Genomic DNA, 24,654 nt, shown 5'->3' with positions numbered 1-24,654 from the left:
GGGGTGTCCCACAGATATAGCAATTCATGCCACTGATTTACGGCTGCTGACTTGGTGGATGACAGCATCCTAATTCCCAGCAACAAGACTTTTCTCACTCACTGAGTCCACTGATTCAGAGGAGCTGGTTTTGTTTTCTTTTTTAGCAGATGCCATTCTCTGTTCCCTCTGCCATGCAGCAAAGAACGTGTTGCTGATTAGAAAACAAGGGGCTTTATTGCCTCCTCTCTGCACATGTGATAAGGTACGACAAGGTGTGGTTAACTTTTATCCTTTCTGGCATTCTAATGAACTGCCTCTCTTTTTTGGCAGTTCAAGCTTCCCGCTCACTGCAATGGAAGTGGAAGGTGAGGCAGGAGAATTTGTGGCTACGGTCAGCTGGATGTCATTACAGTTTCAAGCAGAGGAGGAATCCCAACCTGCTTGAGCTTGTTCCTACATAGACACCCACAGGAGGCATTCAGTCCTCTCCTTTACCTGATATGGGTCAGATTTATGAACAATTAGTGTTTTTGCTGCATTGCAAGGGGTCAATTCCAAGGTCTCTAGCACTGTTTTATTAATGAAAGCCTAAATGGTGGAAAACTGCTAATTAGGAGATCTTAACAGCCTTTGACTTAATATTTAGATCTACTGCAGGTTATGTATGAGTGACTGTGGTTTCCTATCATTATAAATTAATACTGAGTATGTTATTAGTGACAATGAACTCTTTGTCATTTATGGTTTTCTAAAGAATATTTTTTAAAAGAAGACTTCGTGCTCTCAGGGCAATTTATGTTGGAGCAAGAGTGTCTATAAACTGCAGGTGTCTCATTAAATTCTGCTGGTGATTAGAAGAAGCAGCCATGTGCAGAGATCTTCATCAGGGGCTCCATGATTTGTGTTGTCACGCTCGGTTTTTCCCTAATAGCTACACATTAGTTAGCATTGATGCTCGGCTGCTGTGAGCAGAACTCTGTAAAAATAGCCAGTTTCCATTCAGAAGCGAGTGGCATCGAGCCAGCTATTGATTTATAGACTGACACATCCCCCTTTATAACAACTGTGAGAACGTTTGCTACTTATCTGTTACCTTTCTCTAGAAGGACGTTAAAAAGAATTTTCCACCTGATAAAGGGAAGCATGCAGCGTGATATTTTTACCGGTTATTTTCATAGAGAGCTCTGCAAAGGGCTGCTTTATACAATTGCACTAAAGAGAGAGAAGGCTTGAGAAAGTTTGTCAGTATTCCCAGTCCTGGTTAAATGGTTTGGCCTGAAGGCAAGATGGATACATGCCTATTTCTTCCCAGCATCGACATGTGTTTGAAAACAGCAACTTGGCATAATGTTTTAAAAAAAATAACACTTAACACAAAACAACAACCCTTTTGTATTTGCCACATATACTGCTTATTCAGGGAAAAAAGCAATAGTATTAAAGCTTCTAACAATAGTGATACATTATTTAGAATCACCTTATGTCTTATTCATCGGAACAACTAAAAGACATTTATTTTTGTATTTCTGAAGAATTTATTTTATAATTCTCTGCTAGTTACATGACAGTTACTTTTTAAAATCTTTATACCTCTAGTACTTGGCTGGTCTCTTTTTGTCCTTAATCTTGTAGTCATACCTAAGATAAAGGAGGAGCACTGGGATTTTCTCAGCACTGAGGTTCTGTTTGGGAGGGAGAATCTAAGTCACACTAAAAAGTACATCAAACTCTTGGGCTTGATTCTGATTTTTTCTCATGTCAGGGTCTTGCAGTGGCCATACATTTTACTGATACCCACTCTAGCCTTTGAAGGTCTTTTACAGAGTAGGCCCAACATGAATGCTAACTCAGGCATTGTTTATTACCCTGGTCCTGTCCAGTACCTGACACAGTGAGGGCCTTATCCACTTAGCCTGGTAGAGACAACAAAATGTTTAAACCATGATAATATTGTCCTCAAAGTTCAAATGGAGATTAACTTTTGGGATCCAGGAATTTCGCAGAGGATTCATACTGTTGGCAATGCAACTCTGCCATGCCTTATCAGTCACAAAACTCTTGTTCTCCCCATTCCTCAGCTTCCTGAGAGCCTGAGTTGGCTTTGGCTAGGCCAGAGTGTGAAGTCTGTGTTTTAGCTTAGAGTAGATGATGCCTGCAAATAACTGGATGGGGCACTTGTTAGACGGCAGCCAAATACATACTTTTGTTTTCTTCATATGAATAACAGTCACGGTTAAAAGAAATATTTGAGTATTTGGGGTAATAATAGTTAAAAAAGGCTATTATGCTTTTCTGATTTTAAAACTGTGGTTGATATTTTGAAAGGCTCCATGCTGGCACTGAGACATGGAGGCCACTTAGTCCAACTTCTTGCTCAAGGGTGGTCCAATTAGACTGGATTTCTTAGGGTCTTGTCCTGTCAAGCTTGAATATCTCCAGGGACAGAGACCACAAACTCTCTGGAACTCTGTTCCAGTGCTTGACTCTTTTCACAGTATAAAACTTTTTCTTAATACTGAGTTGGAATTTCCTGTGTTCTGGCTTGTGCCTGTTGTCTCTCGTCCTGCCATCGGGCACTTCCAAGGAGAGTTTGGCTCCATCTTCTGTACCTGCTCCCATTAGCTGTACATAGCAGTCACTTCTTAAGGCTAAACAAGCACAGTCCTCTCAGCCTCCTCTCATAATAATCTTCCCTGTTCCTGTGCAAGAGAGAGGATGTAGGGTGTTTTTTTTTTGTAGGGCTTGCTTCCTCTGATGAAAAGACACTGTTATCTTCTGGTTTTAATAGCAAGCACTTCATAGTACCACAAGTGTCCACAGAGATCCATACAAGCACCCTTTAAAAGCCCATACCTATTGATTTGGCATTGCTCCAGCTCTGCTCTGTGCTCCAGCATCTTTGCAGCTTGAGAACACTCACTCAGATCAGCTAGTTTAAATATTTATAGCCTGTAGTTGCACACTCCATCTACCAGACTTTTATCCAAACGCCCAGAGAGGGGTGTGTGTGCATTTAAATCCCTGTTGCTTACAGAGATGGCATCTGACCTGGCTGACAGCTCTGTGAACTCCTGGACTGTAAATCAGACACAGCCTTGCTGTGCTTTGCTGTCTATAATATATGTCTATAATATGTCTATAATATGTCTATAATATGTCTATAATATGAAAAGATAGAGTCCAACAAATTCTCTCTCTTCCTTTATACTTTCCAAAAAGACTGCCTTATTTGTATGGATTATTCAGACAATTCTTATCCACTTCCCACGTGAAAAAGCAGATAGTATAAATTCACCCCTACAATCTTTTTGCAGCAGTCTACGTTATAAGAGCAGGTCTTTCTCAGCAAAGTTTGTGTGAAGGCTGGGAAAGTCCTGGATCTGTGGGACTGTTGAAATCAACAGATGAGGAACCTCTATCGTGCCACCTTTGTTTTGTGTTCTTTTTCTGCTCTTCTTGGCATGAGTGTGGTGTTCCTCAGCATGGAAAAGACTGTTTTGCAGCCAGAAGAGCAGGATGGTAGGCAGTGGGGTGAGGTCCCCATCAGTGTGCTGGGACTGAGAAGGATCTCATCGAGGAGAGAGACTTTCTTGGAGGAGACACTTCAGCACTGGGAACAGTGTTAGAGACTCATCCACCATCTCCCTGTGAAGGTCTATTTGAGAAGTAGCTTTTATTTCCCAGTGAGCTTGCAATCAAGGACTGGTAGAGTGAATGTTTGTAACTCATTGTCTAATGATCAGCACTATTGTAGGAGAGAGGCCAAGCTACAGCCTTCAATCAACAGGTCAGCCTCATCTATCTGTTCCTTGTCCAGCTGTGGGAGAGTCCTTGATCTCCCTGCCCTACCCCAGAGCCTAGAGGGGGTTCCTGAGGCATGAGCAGAGCCCAGCCTCATTGCCAGTGTGCCAGGTATCATCACTGAGCCACCATGTATGAAGGGATAGCAATGGGCTGTGCCACAGTCCTTGAGGAGCATCCCTACATGGCATCCAAGTGGTGCAGTCATGGCATCCTTTTCATAGACAAAGCTAAGGAAAGGAGAAAACCTGCTGGGCTCTGGTTATATGTCTGTATTCTCCCTTTTATTAAATGAGCTTATTGCTTATATTACTCCTACCTCTGCCCATTTAAAACAAGGAGCCCCTGCTCTCCTGCTGACATGAATCAAGAGCATGCACTAAAATGCCAGTGAATTATGTTGCTGTAAATTCAGCTTGAGCCCTAAAACATGCTAGTATCACATGTGACTTCATGTTCAAGGGAAAACTAATAGAAAATGAATGAGGTGGGACTGAAGATCTGTCCCTGCAGAGTCCATTTGCTGGCTTTTCAGGAGAGCTTATCACTGTCCTGTCTGGCTCTTGGCTTCATTTCTTCGCTTTTGAAAGATATCAACTGAAATGCAATGGAAATTCATGCAGTATACTTGCATACTTCTTCAGTGATATTGGTTTGGCTAATATAATACTGTTTATCCAATATTTTCTAAGAGCTGGAAACTAGAATCTGATCCAAGAAATGTAACTCTTTAATTACTTAAGAAAGCTCAGTGAAATCAATATGTAAAAATGCAGAATTTGATTAAACATTCTGCTAATTTTTTGTTATTCCTGTGCACTGTGCGATGCTCGTTCATATTTCTAATTACTCTTGCATTTCCCCAATTTATATAGAATATAATATGAAAAATAAAAAAACAGGCATTTGTTGTTTGTCCACCGAGCATTTGTAACATGAAGTTACAGTTCAACAAACTGATGCACAAGTATCCATGTGTACACACACTGCCTTTACTCCACAACCAATAGAATACAATGACTAACAGGAAGACCACGAATATAAGTTTGCAAGGGTTGGTTTGTGCTCGTCTATGCTCTGTTCCAGACGCACAGTTTTGCCAAGTCTCAGAGGCAGGCAGAATCCATGTGAATGGACATCTGAACACAGGTTTGGCAAAGCACTTACTTGTGCGTATGTAATCTAGAATCAGATAGGCTAAAACTGGTATCATTACTTTAAAAGAGAAATTCTGAACACTGGAGTAATTACTTGGATATTTATTTAGTTATTGTTAGACATTTGAGGCCATTGAATGGGCCCTGGTTCATGTAATAAATGTTTAACCACTGATAACTCCCTGCAAGATTAGAATGGTGCTTAATAACCCTTGAACAAGAGAAAAAATTAAAACTGCCTATTCCCAGCTATTCACTTTCTTGGGATAATGGAAAATATCAATTTCCTAAGGACAAAGATACAACCCGAAATGTCTGACATAGAGATGGGAAAGAAGTAATTGGTATACCTGTGAAATTCATAGTAGTAAACACATTGTGCTTTTTTAATTTTCTTTTGAATGGGAAAGAAGCAGAGGGCTTTGAATTATGCAGATACAGAAAAATGTTAACTCATAAATGTACATGGGATATTGGTTGAAACATCTATTTTTTCAGCTACTTATATTTAGCCAGAGAACCTCCTCTTTAGAAATAAAAATTGACCTCTGTTCTTTCCTGCAGCTTTGCATGTCGTACCTTTAAGAGAATGAACCCATCCTGAACTCAATGCAGTTTGCTCTTTTCCTGCTGTAGCATGAATCTTGGAGAGATTATAACCAATTTAAGCAGGATGGGAGATTCTGTTTCTAACTAGCTGGAAGCAAACCGCTAAGGAACCAGCAAGGGAAAATGAGAGGTATTCGCAACAGTCTCCAGCTTGGATTACATGTATCTTGAAAGCACTAGCAGCAGATGCTTGTGGAAGTGATTATGCGCTGGATCATATGCACATCCTTCTGGCTGCCAACATCACTTAAGCACACTTTGTACTGTAGGAAAAAGCCCCTCTAGTTTACAGGAAAAGGAGCTCAAAGTATAGTGCAGAAGGCTCCAAGAATCATGGCTTTTAAAGGAGCTCAGCAATCACTCTGCTGCTTCTGGGCCCAAGCCTGCAGGATCAAAACTTTTAGTAAACCACAGGATTATGGAGTGTAGCCTTTCAGGGATTTCAGCATTTTGCCATACTTTAATTTATAGACATAATAACACTTTCAGTGAGAAAAGGACTCTTTCCTCTTTTATTTCTTTTTTTTTTGGCTGACATAGGCTGTTACTAATTAAGGCAGCTTTCTACATTTATGTAAATAGTAGTTCTAAAAGCTTTTGCTAGGTTATTTTATTCTGTCTAGCCTTTAGGCTGCAGATCTCATTATACAGCTCTGCAGTCTACTTGACAGATCCTTAGGCACACATAGCAAATGGCTTTGGAGGTGCTTCCACTACATCCACTGTACTATTGTTCTCTTTTATTTTAAAGAACTACAATAGAATTTGGGAATTTTTTTTTCAATCAATTTATTGACGTTCTCTGATTTTTCAGTATGGAGTCTCTCAGTAGCTTTGGTTCTGATTTCAGTTGTCCTGGATTTTCACTCTCCCAAGTGAAAATTCTTGTTCTTTCCCTCTCTACATGTTGCTGCCTTTTTGCTGCTGCTGAAAGCCCAGTAGCCTTTCTCTGATTTCACTGAGGATCCAGGAAAGTGGCAGCATCTGAGGCTTCTGCAGAGTGACTCTGCTTACTGCTTGGACTCACTAGAGGTCAGTTCCGACAGAGGGGACTGATTCATCATTCATCTGTTCTAGGCTTATGAGAGCATCTGCTGAGGTGGCTAATCTGATTGTGTGCTTCCACTGACACTGGTTATGGGTTTATTTTATAGTTGGTTGTCCAGATGCGTAAACTGATATTACAACCACAAGGCTCCTGTGTTACAGCCTGATACTCATTAAAAGCTGCAATTTATCGCCTTCCTGCTCATTACATAAGACAATATGATCTGCTGAAAGACAGGCAACCTGCAATGTGGGTTCTTTAACCCTTTTTTTTCCTTTAACTACGTAAAAATAAATAGGGCAGCTTGGGCCTACACTTTATAACAAAGGAAACAAAAAATCAGGCAGGAGTGCCTAACTCATTCAAGTTTGTGATCCCGTTTTTCACCTTTAGGAAGTACTTTGTTCAGTTAATGTTTCTAATCAAAAGAAAACAAACTCTTCCCTCTGTTCTCTCCCCGGTCCCAAATACCTGTTGTTATCTCTAGTGGTGCCTCCAGCAAAGTATCTGAATGCTCTCAGTTAAGGGGGAGTTCAGGAATTCACACTATAATCTCTGTAAGGAAACCTCTAGTTATAGCAATGACCTGCTTTTCTGGGTTAGTTACCATTAAGTCAACCTCAAAACACAAGGGGAACCACATAAATCCTTTAGGGCAAGGAGTTTTACTCTGTTTTACATCATCCTGGTGCAGGACTATTGCTTGTAGATGCTTTCTGCAGAGCATAAAATGCCAGTTAGAGAAAATCAAGAAGTAGTCCTGTGAAAATCTTGATCAAAGGGTTCAATTTCTCTCCTAAAGATTTCCTCAAGATGAAGTAGTCCTCCAACTGGACTCACTTCTTGTAAAATGTGGGAACAGACAGTGATTATTGCAAAGTTGAAGCACATGCTGCTAACCGAGATTCAAGGAAGGAATAAACAATGACTTAATGCCATTCCTGTTTCACAGAGAGCCATAAATATGGGGAGACAGTTGCTGAGTAAGGCACTACTGCAGCAAGTGGTAGAAATTAATCAAGAGGTAATGCCACTTTTATAGGGCAAAAAGGATTTGGTAACAGACTGACTGAGCAAAGAAGTGGGGCTGAGATCAATTAAATGGGAACAGACAACTTAGACTAAAGTGGCCACTCAGTGCAACCAAATCCTACCAGTGAAAATTTATAAAGTCATCTTTTATATGGAAGGGGTGAACAGCGAGAAGAATCTCATGCAATCGGTGACTTCACAACCTATGGTGAACTAACAACCAAAGAGGGATGCCAGTAGGAACGTGCTTTGGAGACACCTGAAAGAGAGAAAAACCAAGCAGAAAGCATTGCAGCCTGAGTTAACAGCATGGCCAGCATGCAGAAATGAAGCGGGTAGAAAAGGTGCCTTCAAAGACTCTATGTGGATCTCCTCTTTTCTGAATCTGACCACCAGGGCTAGGTGAAAAAGTCTCTGTTTTCTCATCTGAATTGGGATGAAAATTAAACATCAGAAAAAGCTGAAGATACTAGCAAGCTTCACTGTGTAGACCAGACGAAACACTGGGTTTTAATTTGCAATAAATTTCGATCTTTGTCTTTTTGCTTTGCAGACTTTTTCAGTATGAAGTAACTAAAACTGAGAAAGTAACTTGCAATTTTTTCCAAATAGAAAGTGACAAAACTGACTATGTTAAGCATTTTCAAAATCGGCCTAAAAGCACTTTAAATTGACAGTTTTCATGTTTAAAAAAATACTTTTGTAATACAAGATATCGTTTAGGGCAACTTTTCATTTTCTGACCACAGCCCAGGAATGCTTCACTGCAGAATTTCCTGGCTCCCACTCCTGGCTGTTGTATTGCAACAAATAGCGTGGGCAGCCCAGGGTTCAACAGCCCAGAGTACTCTCACTCAACATCCACCTGACCTGGCCGTGTCCTCCGCAGTACAGGCCAGCTGGGTATCTCTTCATACCAGCGCTATTTTTAGTGGGCAGTGCTGCCAAAGCAGTATGAAAGGGGCTTCATCAGAAAGCAGCACCAGGCCTGTTTTTTGTCGTCACACACGTGTATAAATTTTTCCATTAAAAAAAAAAAATAGATATTTGCACCAAAAAAACCTGGCTTTAAAACCATACAGGCTCAAATGACAGAAATTTTCACTTGCCTCCTTAAGGTAAATGGCAACTAAAGCAGTGTCTTAATTTTCTTCTCTTTCTGCCCCAGGGAGATAAAGGCACAACTACTGTTTTATTCCTGTTTTGGTCACCAGTATCTGTGCTAATTAAATTGTAATATTTCATTTGCTTCACTGGTAGTATTTGCCTCTTCTCTTTCCCAGGATTTAGTGACTTTACAAAGTGCAGGACAGGCAGCGAAGAATCAAGCCCTGTGTTCACACAGCCTGTCAGAATCTCCTTGCCCTTCCACTCACTGGTGAAGGCGTATACCAAAGCCAGCCAGAGCTGGCTGCATCAGTGATATGCAATCTCACAGCCCAGCCAAGTACAAATAACCCGTTTGTGTTGCTCTTGGGAGGTTTCTGAGGATTATTTTCTGTATCCTGAAAAGAAGTGAAACCTAATGTTCTGGGAAAGTCTGGTATGGGGGAAGGAGGTCCCTGTCAGGTAGAGGTGGCTGCAACCAGGCCCTGAGGGGTTTAGAGAAATCTGTCAAAGGCAGCTTCCCTTCCTGTATCCTGCAAGGAGAAGGACCTTCTGAGGAGAATGACATTCCACCAGTACTTGACTGCCGCCAGTTTTCATTTCACTACATTATTTCCACCTGTTTTAAAAGTGGAACCTCTTGTCCAACAGAAATTTACCCTGTCTCAAATGCAAACATGAAAATCAGAGGAGGAGCCCTGCCATGGTGGAGCATAACACTGCAAAGCACTGAGCGTCCGTGTGATGCTTGCTTTTCTCTGAAGGCACCCTCCAAGCTTGGAAAGGAGGAAAGAATGGGACCATAGAAACAGGAGAGCAATAGTGTATAAGATCTTCAGGTTTCCCAGCAGTGCTTGGGATATGGACTGAGTCACTCCTGAGCTAGCAAGGTGCAATCAGCAGCAACGCTGTGTGGGGAACACATGGACCCTGATCACACCAGCAGGCTCTGTAGCATCATTTGCACCGTTCGAGATCTGTGCCTTCCCCTCTCAGGGGAACCCATGGATTTGCACATGTAAGATAAAGGAGACTTATGTCTCCTTGTGTCTCGGAAGTGGGGATTTTGTTGTGAGGGAGTCACAAGAGCACAAACATAACCTGGTAATAACATAATCACAGGACTGGGAAATAAAAGGTTACCTCACAGCAGCAGCATCAATATAACTAACTGCATGTACATAATTCCTGACAGGCACTCACTCTTGCTTGTAGTTAAAAATCACAGCTTGTGAAGTCTGAAGTTTTCCCAGATGATCTGTGCCATATCTTCACTCTTCCTTTCTATCAGAAAGCCTGTAACCCATGTCTAACCTGATTTTTAACTTGCTACAATTTAAGCTCATTGCTGGTCACATCCACCAAGGAAATCTGGACAGGGCAGTTCTCTATTATTCTCTTTTATCACCTTCTTTCTGTTTCTGAAGAGAGTTACTGTACTTATCTTCAGTCTCTTCTTCTTCAGACTGAATGCTACTTTATTCAATCTGGCATCATAAATCATGTTTTCACAAAGGGGCCTATATTTTTTACTTCTTTTTTCTATTTCTCCTTCAACTCTTTTTCCTTATCTTCTGCTTACCTGATACTTTATCTTTCCCCAACCCTCTACCATAATTTATTTAATTTACCTTAATTATTTTCTCTATTAATTTTGTGACTTTGTAAAGGGCTAGTTCTGGAGTTCATGTTTCTTCTTATTCTGCTTTGCCTTCCCGCTTTTGCAAAGGATGATCTTCAAGTATTGAAACATTCTCTGCCTGGGTAGAGGAGAAGTGTGGACTGAGTACAGCTTTACCAGTCAGGAGCTCCTAAGCTGTAGCTCTGACTTAACACCAGTTTGTCCAGCCCCAGGAAAGGCAGCTGACATTGCTCTTGCTATGAGCTTTTTAAGGACTTGCATGATTTTTAAAAATATGGTAGTTTATTGCAAGAAATATAAAATAGACCTAGCACTAGTCTGAAAATTTGAGTTAATTTTTAGCAGATTGAGGTCTCCTAAGCAGCTCCTATTTTTCTGATCACAGGCAATCTTTAACATTACTTTAAAGAACCTCTCCAGAAACAGAAAGTCTATGTTCTCACAGGCTTCATGGCTGTCATAAGGCTGAGGGATGTAAAGATGAAACAGATTAAGTGTTGTTATGTGTGTCACATCCAAAAATCTGTATTGTCAGTCTTAACATTGAAGAGTCCTTCTGAGCCAAGGGCTGTCATAGGCTGCTGGGTTTTCTGGTTGTGGGGTTTTTAATTGCTTATGCAGCTTGTGGGTACATTGCCCAGTACTGGGCCTAAGCACACGCAGTGTCTTCTGAACCTGTGTGTCAGATTCTCCACCGCCAGCTATGCACATTTAAAAGGCAAAGTTAATGATTGTAAATTAATCTAGGGATCTTTATTTATGTAACTCATTGCAAGATTATGAATTAATACAAAAATTTTCCTTTTGTTCATTAAAAAAATACTGTGGAAGACAACTCTGGGTCTGGATATTGTTCTGTTCAGTGCAAAGGACAGATTGTTGACATTCCTGGGTAATTCTGCTCTCTGGCAAAGGAGTGCTTCTTATCAAGTGCTCTGATGTACAAGTGCCTGAGGGCTTGTTCACATGGGAAAATCCAGTGGCATTATTCATACCTCTGTGCTGCAGAATATGAGTACCCACATGGGAACTCAGCAAGGGTATAATTATTTTGCTCTAGAAAAGCCCGAAGTAGCTTTATATAATTTCTCCCCAGAAAGTTATCTATCGCACAGGTAATGCAATGCCCCAGAGAAAATGCATTTGAGGACATCAGACAGGACTGCTTTCTACAAAAGCAACCCTTTGCTCATGTGAAAACACATTTCCCTATTTGAGATCCTTTTTTTTTTTTATCATCACACAGAGCACTCTGTCCCTACTTTAAAAAAACCCCATTCTACAGAGAAATTTAAACAAGCACCATGCATGTACTTATCCACACCCATCCACTCTTTTAGTTATCGACAGTAGTTTTGCTGCACTTACTTACACTTTTCTTCTGTAGATGCATCCTCACTCTGAGCACCACTCTCAGACAGATGCAGTGTCTACAGCTCTTGGTAAGTGAATGGTGTGCTGAATTCTGATGGAGAGGTATAGTGCTAGCTCAGGAAAATAAGCAAGAACAGAATCCAGGTAATGTAAAACAATTTCACACTTGATAGGATATTAAGAGCATGTGCTGCACCTGCAGCCATGAATTTTCATTTGCATAGCAGAAAAGCAATCTCTGTGCTGTAAATGTACAGTGGGTAGGAGGGATGGCAGAGAGACTAGCGTGTAGCCTTTGCAGTCCTGCCTTTTGTGTCTACTCTGCCCTTTGCAGTTCTTGTTGAGTGACCTGAAGCAGGTGGTATAACTCAGAGAGAGATTTCAGAGTCCTCTGGTGCCCGGCGGCGTCCATGTGCCCCGGCTGAGCACACTCCTGCACAGCTTTCTGCAGCTGCAGCTGCAGGGGAAGGGAAACCAACGGTCCTCTGAGATTTGGGGAAAACCAGTGACGGAATATTTTGTCACAGATTACCTGAGAAAAGGAAAAAGAGCAGATTGTTGTAGCTACAACTAATGCCCTGCTGTTTCCCTGGGACTGTAACAAAATGTCATCTGAATCCAAAATGCCTCTAGCCATTCGAAGAGAAAGGCATAGAAAAGAAGCATCCACACAAGTTACACTCTAGCTGAGAAATCCCCCTCCTTCTCAGATTGCTCCTGTACTTCACAAATCTTATGAGTGGTTGAGGAAGCTGGGGTTGTTTAGCCTAGAGAAAAGGATGCTGAGGGAGGACTTTATCTTTCTCTACAGCTGCCTCAAAGGAGGCTGTAGTGAGGTGTAGGTTGGTCTCTACTCCCAAGTGACAAGCAATATGACAAGGGAAAACGGCCTCAAGTTGTGCCAAGGGAGGTATAGGTTGGATATTAGGAAAAATTTCTTTAACAAAATGGTTGCCAAACATTGGAACAGGATGCCCAGAGAACTGGATGAGTCTCCATTCCAGGAGGTATTTAAAAGATGTATAGATGTGGCACTTAAGGACGTGATTTAGTGGTGGACTTGGCAGTGCTGGATTAACTGTTAGACTCGATGATCTTAAAGGTCTTTTCCAACCTAAACAATTTTATCATTCTGCATAACAAGTGGTGAGGGTGAAGGGGTGGGAGAAGGAGGCCAAAGGCCAACAAGCTACACTCCCCAAACCCCTCTGTTGTGTTAGTGCCTCCCAGCAACACAAGCTGGGTGAGCTGTAAGACACTTCATCCCAGGGTCAAGAAGCCCATGGATACCCCTTTCCACTATAATCACCTATTACCTCTGGAGATTTGGACAGCCCTGACTCACAGAATCATAGAATCACTAAGGTTGGAAAAGACCTCTAAGATCATCGAGTCCAGCTGTCAGTGAAGTACTGCCAAGCCTACCACTAAACCATGGCCCTAAATGCCATATCTACAAGTTTTTTGAACACTTCCAGGGATGGTGATTCCACCAGTTCTCTGGACAGCTGGTGTAATGCCTGGGCATCCTTTCAGTAAAGGAATTTTTCCTAACATTCAAACTAAACCTCCCTTGGTGCAACTTCTTGTCATTTCATTTTGTCCTATTGCATATTACCCCGGAGAAGAGGCTGACCCCCAACTCACTACAACCTCCTTTCAGATACTTGTAAAGAGCAATAAGATGTCCTTGAGCCTTCTTTTCTCCAGGTTAAACAAGCCCAGCTCCCTCAGCCTCTCCTCATAACACTTGTTCTCCAGACCCTTCATAGGCTCTGTTGCCCTTCTCTGGACTTGCTCCAGCACCTTAGTGTCTTTCTTGAACTGAGGAGCCCAGAACTGAACAGAGTATTTGAGGTGCAACTCGAGGATGTGTCTTTACTATCAGTGGAGAAGTTAATGTTAATTCCCTGACCCTATTTTGCTCTCCTGTCTGAGGCACTGTGCTAACAGCTACATAAAACCATGGCAGATAAGCACTAGTGAATATAAAGATCTGTCTGCATGCCCCAAGATGAGATTTCTGAACAGGACTGATACTTATGTGGAGGCATTTAAAAACCTGACTGTCTTCATCTCACTGTCTTCATCTCACAGTCTCCTAGTACATATCATGCATTTTATTGTCAATGTGATTTTAAAAGAAAGGGATGCATAAAACAGCTGTGTCTACTCACTTGCAAGTTGTTATTGGCTCTCTGTGCTCCACATTTTCTTATTTTCAGATTACATTTTGAAAAGCAATCAAAAAAATTACAATCTTCATCTCTTGTGCAATTCTGTTCGAGGATGTCCCTCATTTTGGGTTCAAAAAAGGCCATATCCACATCAATGGCCACCACCTGTGGATCAAAACAACCCATGAGATCTGGCACAGCACAGACCGTAGAACAGGGCTGAGCAGGCGTTCTTTGCTCCTTGCTTCTGGAAATGTTGTGTAAGAGCATCTGCCAGTGAAGAACTGGGATCAAAATGAAAGGGCCTTATTTCACTTAACTGAGCCACACTAGCCTTATAAATACCACTTTTTAAACAAAAACAGCCAATGTTTATGACACTGGGAGTGGGAAAATTATTTGTGGGCAATATGCCTCCCTGGGATCAATTGGATTGATTTGCTTTAAGCTGGAACTATTCATCCCGAGAACTGATTTACTTGTGGGTGCAGCATATACAGATGGCACCTTAAGCTTTTAATTATATGATGGTGCACAGTTATCCATGGGCCAGATGGTACCACTTCACAATTCAGCATTCAGACTAAACCCCTGACTCTGCCTCTGTGTAGGGGAGCAGTGGCACGCCCAGGGTTAGCTGCACCTGGTACTGCTCCAGCAAACCTGCCCCTGTATTCAGTGGTTTTGAGTCCGTTCAGCTGCAGAAAGAGATCCCTAACTTCACTGAAAGCTGGTTCTGGCTTTGCCCAATCCTGTTTGCTATGGTTTGACACACTTACTGTGCACAGTTCTTGTTCTGCTTGTCCAGAAATACGTCCCATAGCAGAGTCCAGCCAGAAGCTGGTCACAGCAGAAAAAACATGACTGAAGGGATCAATCACTTTTCTCATCCTGACACAAGGATCACAAAAGCAGTGAATATATAGCACAAAGTGGTTTGCAGAACTGCTGCCTGTGTTGGGGGTGAGACCACTCTGGGAGCAAAGGGCTGTAGTCCCAGTTTCCGCCAGTGTCACTCCATCCATGAATGCTCCACTTAAAAAAATCCCAGCAATAAAGAGGGAAAGGAATTCAGTAAGGGGATGGCAGCTGCTTGATGTGAGCCAAACTGTAGGTGACCACAGGGAAAGCAGCCTGCTTCCAGAGTCATCATGGATGTGCAATCAGTGAATGTTCACAGCTGCTTTTCACACTTAAATTGGGGATGCTCCCTTGCAGCATCTAACACACATTTTCCTTGAGGAAAATATCTGGGATCTGGGCAAAGCAGAGTTACTTGGGCTCAAATGGTAGTCTAATTTTTAAGATTCAACCACCCAAATAACGGGGAAACTGAACTGTGTGACTGGAACAGCAACTGGATAAACACCAGGAACAAAAGATGTCTGGTTTGGTAGAAGCCCAAATGGCTTCCATGGGCAGAAAAAGAATATGGTCTAATCTTCATTTTATTCTAGTCCTCTTTCCCTAGGGAAAAATCTTGAAGAAATGAGGCATAGCTTAAAAACTCAACTATTTTTAGGCTTTTTGGAGCTTTATGATGATGACATATCCTAAGGAATTTCACACGTTTGAACAGGCAAATCTTTTTTTTCTTTTCTTCTTACTTCCTTAAGCTTTCTCCTGTTTTGCTGCTCAGTTCTTTGGAGAAGAGACCATGAAAGCAGTGCAGGGTTTCCCCAGTCATAGAGTTGCTGCATCTGCTCCCAGGTGGGGGTCTTTGCCAGCACTGAGTACATTTGACCGTTCGATCCATTGCTCTGCTAGGAAAAACAGCCCTGGTTCCCAAACATACAGCTGCCAAAGGGTTCAGCAGCTTCACTGAAGTTCATCTGTTACAAAAATGTAGTGTTGGCATCCAGTCAATCCCCGTGAAAACAGATCTGGGTGACACTACCTATGATCGGCTACATTTTGGTGGGGTTTGTTATGATCGCAATTGATGAAGAAGGTACCTCGGGAATTGCAGCAAGGACCCAACTTGGTTCCTGACCTGATTTAATGTCATGTTTAAGGTGCTGTAATCTTTCCAGTTCTCTTTGAGGTGGGCGTAAAAGAGGAAGCTCTCCCAGAGCACTGTGCATTCATGCAAAACCTCCTTCCAACTCTGCACCTTATGGCAGCTCCGTGGCAGCTTAAAATTTTCCTGGATGATTACCAGGCAGTGACTTCTCCTCTCCTTTGCTGCAGGAGAGCAAGCAAAGGCTGGAGTGAGAGCTGGAGCCCTATCCCCACCACTTGAAAATAATCCTCAAAGTGAAACTGCTGCACTCTAGGCACATTTCTTTGGGCTTTAGGGGTCTCATTACTCCAATAAGGAATAGCGGTACTATTATGGGGTTTATTATTTTCCTATACAGAGCACAGGAAACCAGCAAGTGAAAAAAATCTCTTAAACATAAGGGACAAAAAAGAGGCTGACTTACTGTGTTCCCATTCTGCAACTGGTTGGTAAAACTATGTAGAATTTCTGCTTCTTACTCTGCTTCCTCCATCACTGATTAGAAACTCTCTGTCCTGTCCCCCACCCTCTGTCCTTCTCCCCACCCTCAGCTGTCTGACTGTATCTCCTGTCTCTCAGCCTGCTGGCGCAATACCACCAAGCTGTAAGTAATGTACAACTGGGAGTGCCATGTGTGAGCAGCAATTCATTTTTTCTTAATTAATTCTCCTAGGAAATATTAAATTATCACATTTACCTATACCAGAAAATGTCTGTTGTCTCTTTGGACCCCAAAAGTCACTGGAAGATCCTGGCAAAGCAAGACTCACCGAAAGGACTCGTGAGGGAAGACATATCCAGCATTCTTCCTCTTTTCCTAAACGAAATCTCTTTTCCTGTAAGAAGGCTGTAAAACAGATGCTCTGGTGTGTGCTCATCCACAGACAGCTGTAGCCCTGTGCAACTGAGAAAGCTGGGCAAAGCCTGCCTGGAGGAACTTCTGCTATACCTCGCTTTTCCTAAATACTGGTACAGCTTATTTTAGTTTCTTGCTGTAGCTCCTCACTTGTTCCCTATTCAGCTGCTGTATTGCACCTGAATAAACAATGGGAGGGGAGAGAAGCGTGAAGGGAAAGCACTCTAACTGCTCCTAATGGCTCTATGTTTAGGCAATGTTTATCTAGTACTCTGAAGATACAAGTGTAATATTAACTCTCAGTGAGTACTAAAAATAGTATTAAAGTCGCCAAAAATGCTTTATATTCACTAAGAGTGCAGAAAGTCCACTGATGTCACTGCAAATTGGGAGCCTAGTTCAAACACTTACTCACTGCACAGTGCCTCCAATCTGTAGACACAATTCCAACTGAAATCAGAGGAATTTCTGTCCACAGAAGAATGTGAGATACATGCAGCAATGTGGTGCTGAGCTACGTCACTATTTCGAAAACATGCATAGCTACTCAGGTCTGAGTTACAGCTGTGCAAGGAAAAGTCAAAGAGTTAACAGTAGCAGGAACTTTCCTGTCACTGTCCTTGGAGAATTTCCAGACCAGATAAGATGAACATTGAAACACAAATGTGCTTGCTTGGATGTGGGGAGTTCCCCTTATGTCAGACCAGAGAATTCAGCCTTAGTTTTCAAATTCAAATAGTTTTTTCCTTTCAGCATCACTACCAAAAATAGTTGCCATGACTCAAATTACAGCTTCATTCACAGATTTTGAGATCCCCTTGCCTTCAGGAGGCATCCCTCACCACATCCAAGGGACCCTGTCGGTACCAGTTCCTTTGAGGAGGTGAAATAAAACAGAAGTAAGCAAGCAGTTCTCAAAACAAGCATCAGGATTTAGCGCTCTGAAACGTGACTGTTCACACTGCAAAGCAGAAAAGAGGCAGAGGATCTCCCCTGTTGCTTGTAAATGCATTGGTTTTGCAAAACCTTGGCCAAAAGTTGTACGAGGAGGGAAGTGTCATTTTTACACAGCCACCTTCAGACTAGACTTTGACTTCAAATTGCTGCAACACCATCCCAAAGGTGTAACTTACCGTAAGATCATGCCTGATAGCGAAATTTTCTGGTTTGATGTCACACAGGTGGAGTCGGTGAGAGAAATCATTATCAAAATGCTGCACCATGTCCAGAAAGCTGAGTGCAATGTCAGTGATGGCTCTCACCCTGCTTTTGTGTCCGGTAAGGGAGGGACTGATCACATTTTCCAAGGGAAAAAGAGTTTTGTGCCAGGCATGTCCAGCTGTGAGATACTCCACAGCATAAAAGTGTCCACAAGAGCCAATAATTCGTAGCACATGTTTGCTGAAGTCCTGCAGCAAACTGAAGTAGATATATTCTTCCTGCTGGAGCAAGGACCACATGCTGGCCACCTGTGCTTTCCAATGTGGTCCCTTTTTCCTTGTCCACAGGGGCCCCATGGTACTATTAGACAGTTCTAGCCCCAAGGCATTTTTGACCTCCAAAGCTACCATCAGCAGAAGCTCAGTTTCAGGTATATCCTGTGTTTCCACCTCCTCCAGCATACTGAGGTGCTGGTAGCTGGAAAAGACTTCTTTTTTGGATTTCAGTATGATGGGCTGGCCTCTCCAATCAGCCTGAATGACCTTCTTACCTCTGTCATAGTAAAGGCAGTGTTTGTACACCAGCTTCTGTGCCACGCACAGGTCTTCACAGAGGTCACCAGTCAGGGCTCCGCTGCTGTAGTCAAGACACTGGAGTGAAAGAGCAGAATATACATAGCAGAACCATATGCCCATGGACCACGTAGAAAAAAGACAAATAATGAGCAACAGTCCTAAGCTCAAGAGGTTTGCAGCAGTCATGGAACCGCAAACACACACCTTCTACAGACGTTGGGTCACTCAGTAGTTTTTCAGAAATCTCTAGAGACCTTTTACTTGGGGAGTCTTGCTTCGAAACAGGGATTCTTGGGATGGTAAAGGACAGGATTTTCAGGGGTGAGGAAATGGACAAAATGGCCTGTTACCTTGAAGTGTTTTACACATATGAGTTCAGCGAGACAAACTTTAAACACACGTGTCTGTGCTATATGAGATGATGGGCTGTAACACTTTAAGGCACAGGAGATAACTTCCATAGTAATGCAAGACTTCTCTGGAAGGTTCAGGGGAGCATGAATTAGACCTCCACTTAAACTACAGGAAAATCCATGGCTAGCTGGATTTCTGGTTTCTTCCACAGTCCTGCATGTTTCAGCCTTGCACTCAACATGCCCTGAACGAAGCTGTCCTAACCTCCTCCTGCCCTACCAGGAAACACAGAGGTTGTGCTCAATGCCTTTTGGACCAAGAACTTTCAGAATCTTAAAATATATACTATATTTTATTATTAAAACAATAATCTGCAGAACAAACTGACTTTTCAGGTTTTATATGTAATTATCAGAAGTGAAATTTTAATATTAATTGCTTGAATACTTAATTTTTTTTGTAGTTGTAAAGAAATAACCCCGTGGAATCAAGGAAACTGCTGCTTGATAGTTAAGTGGTCATTGCAAATTCATACAAGAACTGCAAGGATTCCCTCACCAGTCCTTCCCTAAACCCATAATTGTTTCCATGATATCATTTCCAAAAGTGGAGGCAGTCGATACATTCCTATGGACATTCAGAAGTGCAGCTGTAGGGACTGCTTTGAGTGAATCAGTAGAGGGGATGATCAGAGGTCTCTGGTGAAAGGGGAAGAGATGAGGTGGTGTAGAAAGCCAAACATCTGGGAGGCAGCTTGACAGTGTCAGCCGCCTTCACTTCTTTCTGGCATTTGAACCTTCATTTAAAGAAGTTGGTAGGACCCCCTGCATGTGGAGAACTTGCAGTGGCTGCCTGAGCCCCACCTCACTTGTGACTTGCTGTTACATACACAAAGAACATGATCATAACATTCAAGTAAATTATTTTCTTAGGACAGTCTATGAGGTGTGTACACCAGAAGAATACGTTCTGATGCCAAGCAACATTTGGAGTTCAACCTTAAACAACACACAGGGGAATGGATGGAGGATTAAGTCCAAAATCCAAGAATGGTGATAAATTGACTGCAACAGCTCCCTGAGGGCAGTTCAGACAGGGATAAAACTTATTTATATTTTGATGTTCTCACAGGCCAAATGAGAACAGTCATTGCCAGCAAGGAGAGCCAGGTAGGCAAACTCTTGCATGAGTGTTCTGACCCTGAGTCCACACGTGTGAATCACACACGCATCTGCATCGACATCAACATCAGGATGGCCAAGCAGACTCACTGGGCTGTCTGCAGACTTCAGAGCATGCAGATCAATGCTCCTGCTTTTGAAAATCCACTCCTCTGAATTTAATACAGTTTTACTCTACCTTTTTAAATAGGAAACATAGTTTTCTTAGCAAAAGTAGTTTAGCAGTTCTTACCATCTGGAACTCTAAGCAATATTAGAAAGAGAATTACAAACAGAAGGAGTTTTGGGGGTTTTCTTTGGATTGTAAGTATAAGCATGTTTAAAACTCTGTTGAGAGACCACAACCTAACTCTCTTCTGCTACAGTAAGAGAATTTAGGACTTAGTCATGTAATTGGGTTCACATGGGTGAACACATGCCCCCATGGACAGTTTTAGTGTGCTCCATCAAGTTCACTCTTAGAGGGTCCACATGCATAGACCTCTTACATCTAGAACACATGTCCATCACCTGTAGTCAAACATGTAAATGTGTATCTTATTTTCTTGCATTGACATCATGTCATTCTTAATCGCATTAATGAGAAAAAGTAGTTGTGGAAAAAGCAGTCTCACATTTCACAGACATAGGAGACAAGTCCTTTTTGAACCTGGTTGCTGTTTAGGACTTGTCTGCTGTTTTTTCAGTTTAACCTATAAATCTTTTATTATTAACCTAGTATCTGACAAAGAATGTCTAATTCATAGTATTCTTTACAATGACCTTGTGCAGTGTTTTGCAAACTAGGATAAGTGGAAGAAAACCTGATCGAGGAGTTCATGGTCTCACAGTGATGAAACACAGAGCGGCCTTCCAGATGTAACATTCTCTGCTCGTCACCAAAGCAAGCAAGGATTTCAAAAAGGCTCCCTCAAGTAAGCAATCAAGAAGTTTGAACTATTTTCTATCATAGATATTTTCTATCTATGCCTTTTAGGCATAGTCTGCACTGGTAGTTCATCTTGAAGCAATTATTTGACCCTTAAATCCTTTCCAAAGACATACAGTTTTACAAGACCATTTTCCATCATATTGGCATAGCACTATTGTGCTCCCCAGAGTATTAGCTTGCATTTTACAGTATTAAAACACATTCTGGTGGACTGAAAACATTTAATCAGGTGATACAGATTTATTATTTACTAACCCAGGAACCTTTGCACTAACTGCAAACTTCACTATACAAGATTGTAATTCATCACGGTGATTGTTGATAAAAAGAAGAATCAATTCCCCAGGGAAATCTTTCAGAAATGGTCCTCCATGCTGCCACTCCTGTCTTAATGGCTGCATTTTGAGATCTTTTTAAATCTACCTAATGATTGCCCTTTGAATGCCACTAAGTGCCAGATTTTTAAAACTAAAATATGAAAGTGACACCAAGCCAAAATCCTTATAGAGAAGCAGCTGTGCTACAGAAAAATGCAAACACAAGTACGGTTTGGATTTGCTTGTATGTTTCTGATTAAATTTGGCTACATAATTTTTAATGCCCTTAGTGCACTTATCAAGATAAGTTCGGAAAAGCTGCGTTTAAACTAACGTAAAAGCTTAAAATAATGTAAACCCTCCTAAGGATTTATATAAATTTAAATAACTCACTGTACCACCATCAGTGGCCTGAGACTGATGTTCTGCCTTGTTAGCTAGTACTTCTCCTGTGTAAATGCAATACTGAGCCAGGTTTGGAAGGCATCAAAATTAATTGATTTCTCCAGAGGAAACAGAAATTGATTGCTATGATTTAGTGTGTTCAGTGTAAATGAAGATGAGATTGGCACTAGGAAAGAGTGTTTTTTTTTTTTTGAGAGTTCAAATTGTTTTCTGCAAAATGCCCTGTGCCACTTCTGCCTTGTCAGTGCAGTACACATCTGCACAGATGTACATCTTACTCAGAACAAGGAAATAAACCCTTTGGAAATGCCACTTGCTAGGGCATTTTCACCAACTTGCTTAAAATAGTTCATCTAATCTCCTACTGAAAATATGACAGATGACTAGAAAGATAGTTTTTCTTAGAGGCTGATTTTTGCTTAATAAAGAGCGTGAGACTCAAATTATCGGGTTATTTGTTTCATAGATAATTGCACTTTTATAACTGCAAAACTCATGCCTTGCTCAGAAGATGTCGAAAGACTTATTTGTGGGCCGATGAAGATGAGCTCATTTTCTAATTATTCCACTAGAAGGACAATCCCTTTCTAACATCATCTAGGAAAACTGTTGCTTTACAAACCTTAATGGTAGTACTGAAGACTTACCTACAAAGATAGATGAGCACAGCAACCTCAGCTACTCTTCCTCTGGAAGGAGGGTCTGTAACTGAGCTATCACTCAGTGAATAGAGACAACTTTCCAAGCTTGCGCCTGAAATCTGATCCCTGCCTGGGCTTTCGAAGGCGTGCCTAACCGTCTCCAAACTGAAGAACAGCAACAAGTCTCAGTCCATCTCTTTACTGGCGAGTGTGATGGCAAGGACCTGGACCTCCCTGAGCTTGGCGGCTCCGTGCTCCTCCATATCTCAGTGATCTTCCCAACCACATAAGGAGGAGGCAGAAGTCATTCCTTCAGCTGCAAACCTGAGCTCAGCTGTACTTCAAGCTGGCTACTGCGGTAAAGAAACTGGAACTCACTGCCATTAAAAACACTCTGTTAGGACCACTGCCTATACTTGCACTTTCTTTATTATACAGAATTAAGGAATTCTATGATCAGCTTTTTGCTTGCTTGCAATAATAGATTATTTAATTCCCATTAGGATTCTTCTCTTCCCACCTAACCGTTGGCAGTACACATACCCTCATTAAGAAACAAAATTAAACTCAAAGCATTAACCCAAGCTACTCCTCTTCTCAAAGGGTTTCCTACACAATCTTAAATCTCTTTATTACTATTTCTAAGGGAAATTTTAATGAATATTTTCTTGAATTTTGAGTAATCGCACCTTTACACGCCAGACATAAAGAAGGCGATACAAGCTGCCTGGCACTTTTGAAAGATGACTTTTGTCCATAGACATTTTCGGCTAAAAACAAAACAAACAAACAAAGAAAAAAAAAAAAGAAACAACACCCGGAGGAAGGTTTCCCCCCGCTCCGGAGCGTGCGGCGCGCCGAGCTGCCCTTTCCAAAGAGCTTGGGCAGCTCACCCGCATCCCACGCCAGGGATCCGGCCCTCCGCCTGCACCTGACCTCGCTTCGGGGAGGGAAGCAGGGAGGGAGGAAAAGAGGGAGGGAAAGAGGAGAGGAGATAAGGAGGCAGCCACCCGCCCGTGTGCACCGCGGGGCGCCGGTAATGCGGCACCTCCGGCGGCCGGAGCTGGGCAGGGGCGGCACGGCCGGCAGCGGGTGCTCGGCTCAGCGCAGCCCCGACGGACCGCCGGCGCCCTGTCCTGCCGGGCGATGCCCCGAGTCCCGCCGGGGCACGTACCAGCCTGGCTAGGATCCGGTGGCTTTTCTCGTCCGTGCAGCGCTCGGAGAAGACGCTCCTGTGGAAGAGGAACAGCGCAGCGCTCACCACCACCCAGCAGGCAGCCCAGAGGAGGAGCAGCAGCAGGGCGCATCGCCGCCAGATTTTGAGCCGCAGCCTCTTTAAGCCCGGGATGCCCCTCATCGTCGCGCCGGGACTGGGCTGGGGCGGCCGCTTCAGCTGCTGCGGCCCCGAGCGAGCGGCGGTGGCGGGGGCCGGGGGCTCCGAGCTGCGCCCCACGCACGCCCGTCCCGCTCCCCGCCCGCGCCCATCGCCCCCCGCACCGCCGCCGGGATGCGCGTCCCCGCGGCCCCGGCCCCGCTCCCGCCCCCTCCCCGGGCCGGGACTGCCCTGACGGAGCCCGAAGCGCCCCTTTTGAATTTAAGCCACGTAGTTCCGCCGGCTTTTGTCTGCGCTCCCCTGTGCCAAGCGGCCCCTACAGCCACTTGGCGGCTGCTGCCCGCGCCCCCCGCCTCTCCTCTCCGAGTTTCTCACCCGAGAATAAAAGCGGTTTGACGGGTGATGGATGCTGCTGTGGGAACTCGTTCACATCCAGGCGGCTGCCCGACGCTTTGAAAGAGGCAGCCTGGAGACGGAAGGGTCCCTCTTGTGAAAGCTTCGCCTCCCGACACATGGGAAAAGACAAAGAAAAAGTTTATTCTAGAGTAACTTCTCCAGTTTTATCCTCCCGGAGCTAATGCAGGAAGAGAGAGAAGGGTCTCAGGTGCCCATTCAGTAACGCAGCACCCCGCACCTCCACAGCTCCCCAAAAGCTCCCATAGTCTCTCCTGCCCGCCCCGTGACCCGGCCGTGGGTGCAGGCTGGCCCCTGCCCAGCATCTCTGTGTCCCGGCCGCCTCGGCGGCCGGCGGGGAATGCCAGCGGAGCGGTCCCGCTGAATGCTTCGCCGAAAGAGGGCAGGGTGTACTTGGTCCAAGAGTGTTGGTAGCGATAGATTGTCTCCCTACCACCCGGCAGAGAGAGTACCTGTGACTGTATCTCTTTTTAAGAAGGCGTCAGCACCATGCGACAGCCCCTAATATATTTGACTTCGTTAAAGTCTCTAAGGGATCAAAGACCCATATGTTTA

At 43.2% G+C, this 24,654-nt stretch overlaps 1 protein-coding gene across 3 annotated transcripts; it reads right to left on the bottom strand.

The window, feature by feature from the left end:
• Nucleotides 1-1,508: 1,508 nt before the first annotated feature.
• FAM69C (family with sequence similarity 69 member C) lies at nucleotides 1,509-23,745 on the bottom strand. Of its 3 annotated transcripts, none has more exons than XR_001875590.1 (5): nucleotides 23,527-23,745; nucleotides 17,921-18,598; nucleotides 13,930-14,094; nucleotides 11,751-12,284; nucleotides 1,509-2,681 (listed from the first exon to the last, which is right to left on the bottom strand). XR_001875590.1 is itself a non-coding variant. In XM_017819601.1 (4 exons), the coding sequence occupies exons 1-4, from the start codon at nucleotides 23,707-23,709 to the stop codon at nucleotides 12,069-12,071; spliced, it is 1,242 nt and encodes a 413-aa protein (XP_017675090.1). In that variant the 5' UTR covers nucleotides 23,710-23,745; the 3' UTR covers nucleotides 11,601-12,068. The 3 variants fall into 3 exon arrangements, 1 of the variants encoding a protein (XP_017675090.1); XR_001875592.1 differs by lacking the exon at nucleotides 1,509-2,681 and adding an exon at nucleotides 10,396-11,079; XM_017819601.1 differs by lacking the exon at nucleotides 1,509-2,681 and having other exon boundaries at nucleotides 11,601-12,284.
• Between the last annotated feature and the right edge of the window lie 909 nt (nucleotides 23,746-24,654).

This window comes from Lepidothrix coronata, unplaced genomic scaffold (assembly GCF_001604755.1).
Source record: "Lepidothrix coronata isolate B3197 unplaced genomic scaffold, Lepidothrix_coronata-1.0 Scaffold75, whole genome shotgun sequence".
NCBI classification, from domain to species: domain Eukaryota; kingdom Metazoa; phylum Chordata; class Aves; order Passeriformes; family Pipridae; genus Lepidothrix; species Lepidothrix coronata.
Note: the sequence above shows the minus strand (reverse complement) of the source record. Positions and strands in the feature narration are given on the sequence as shown.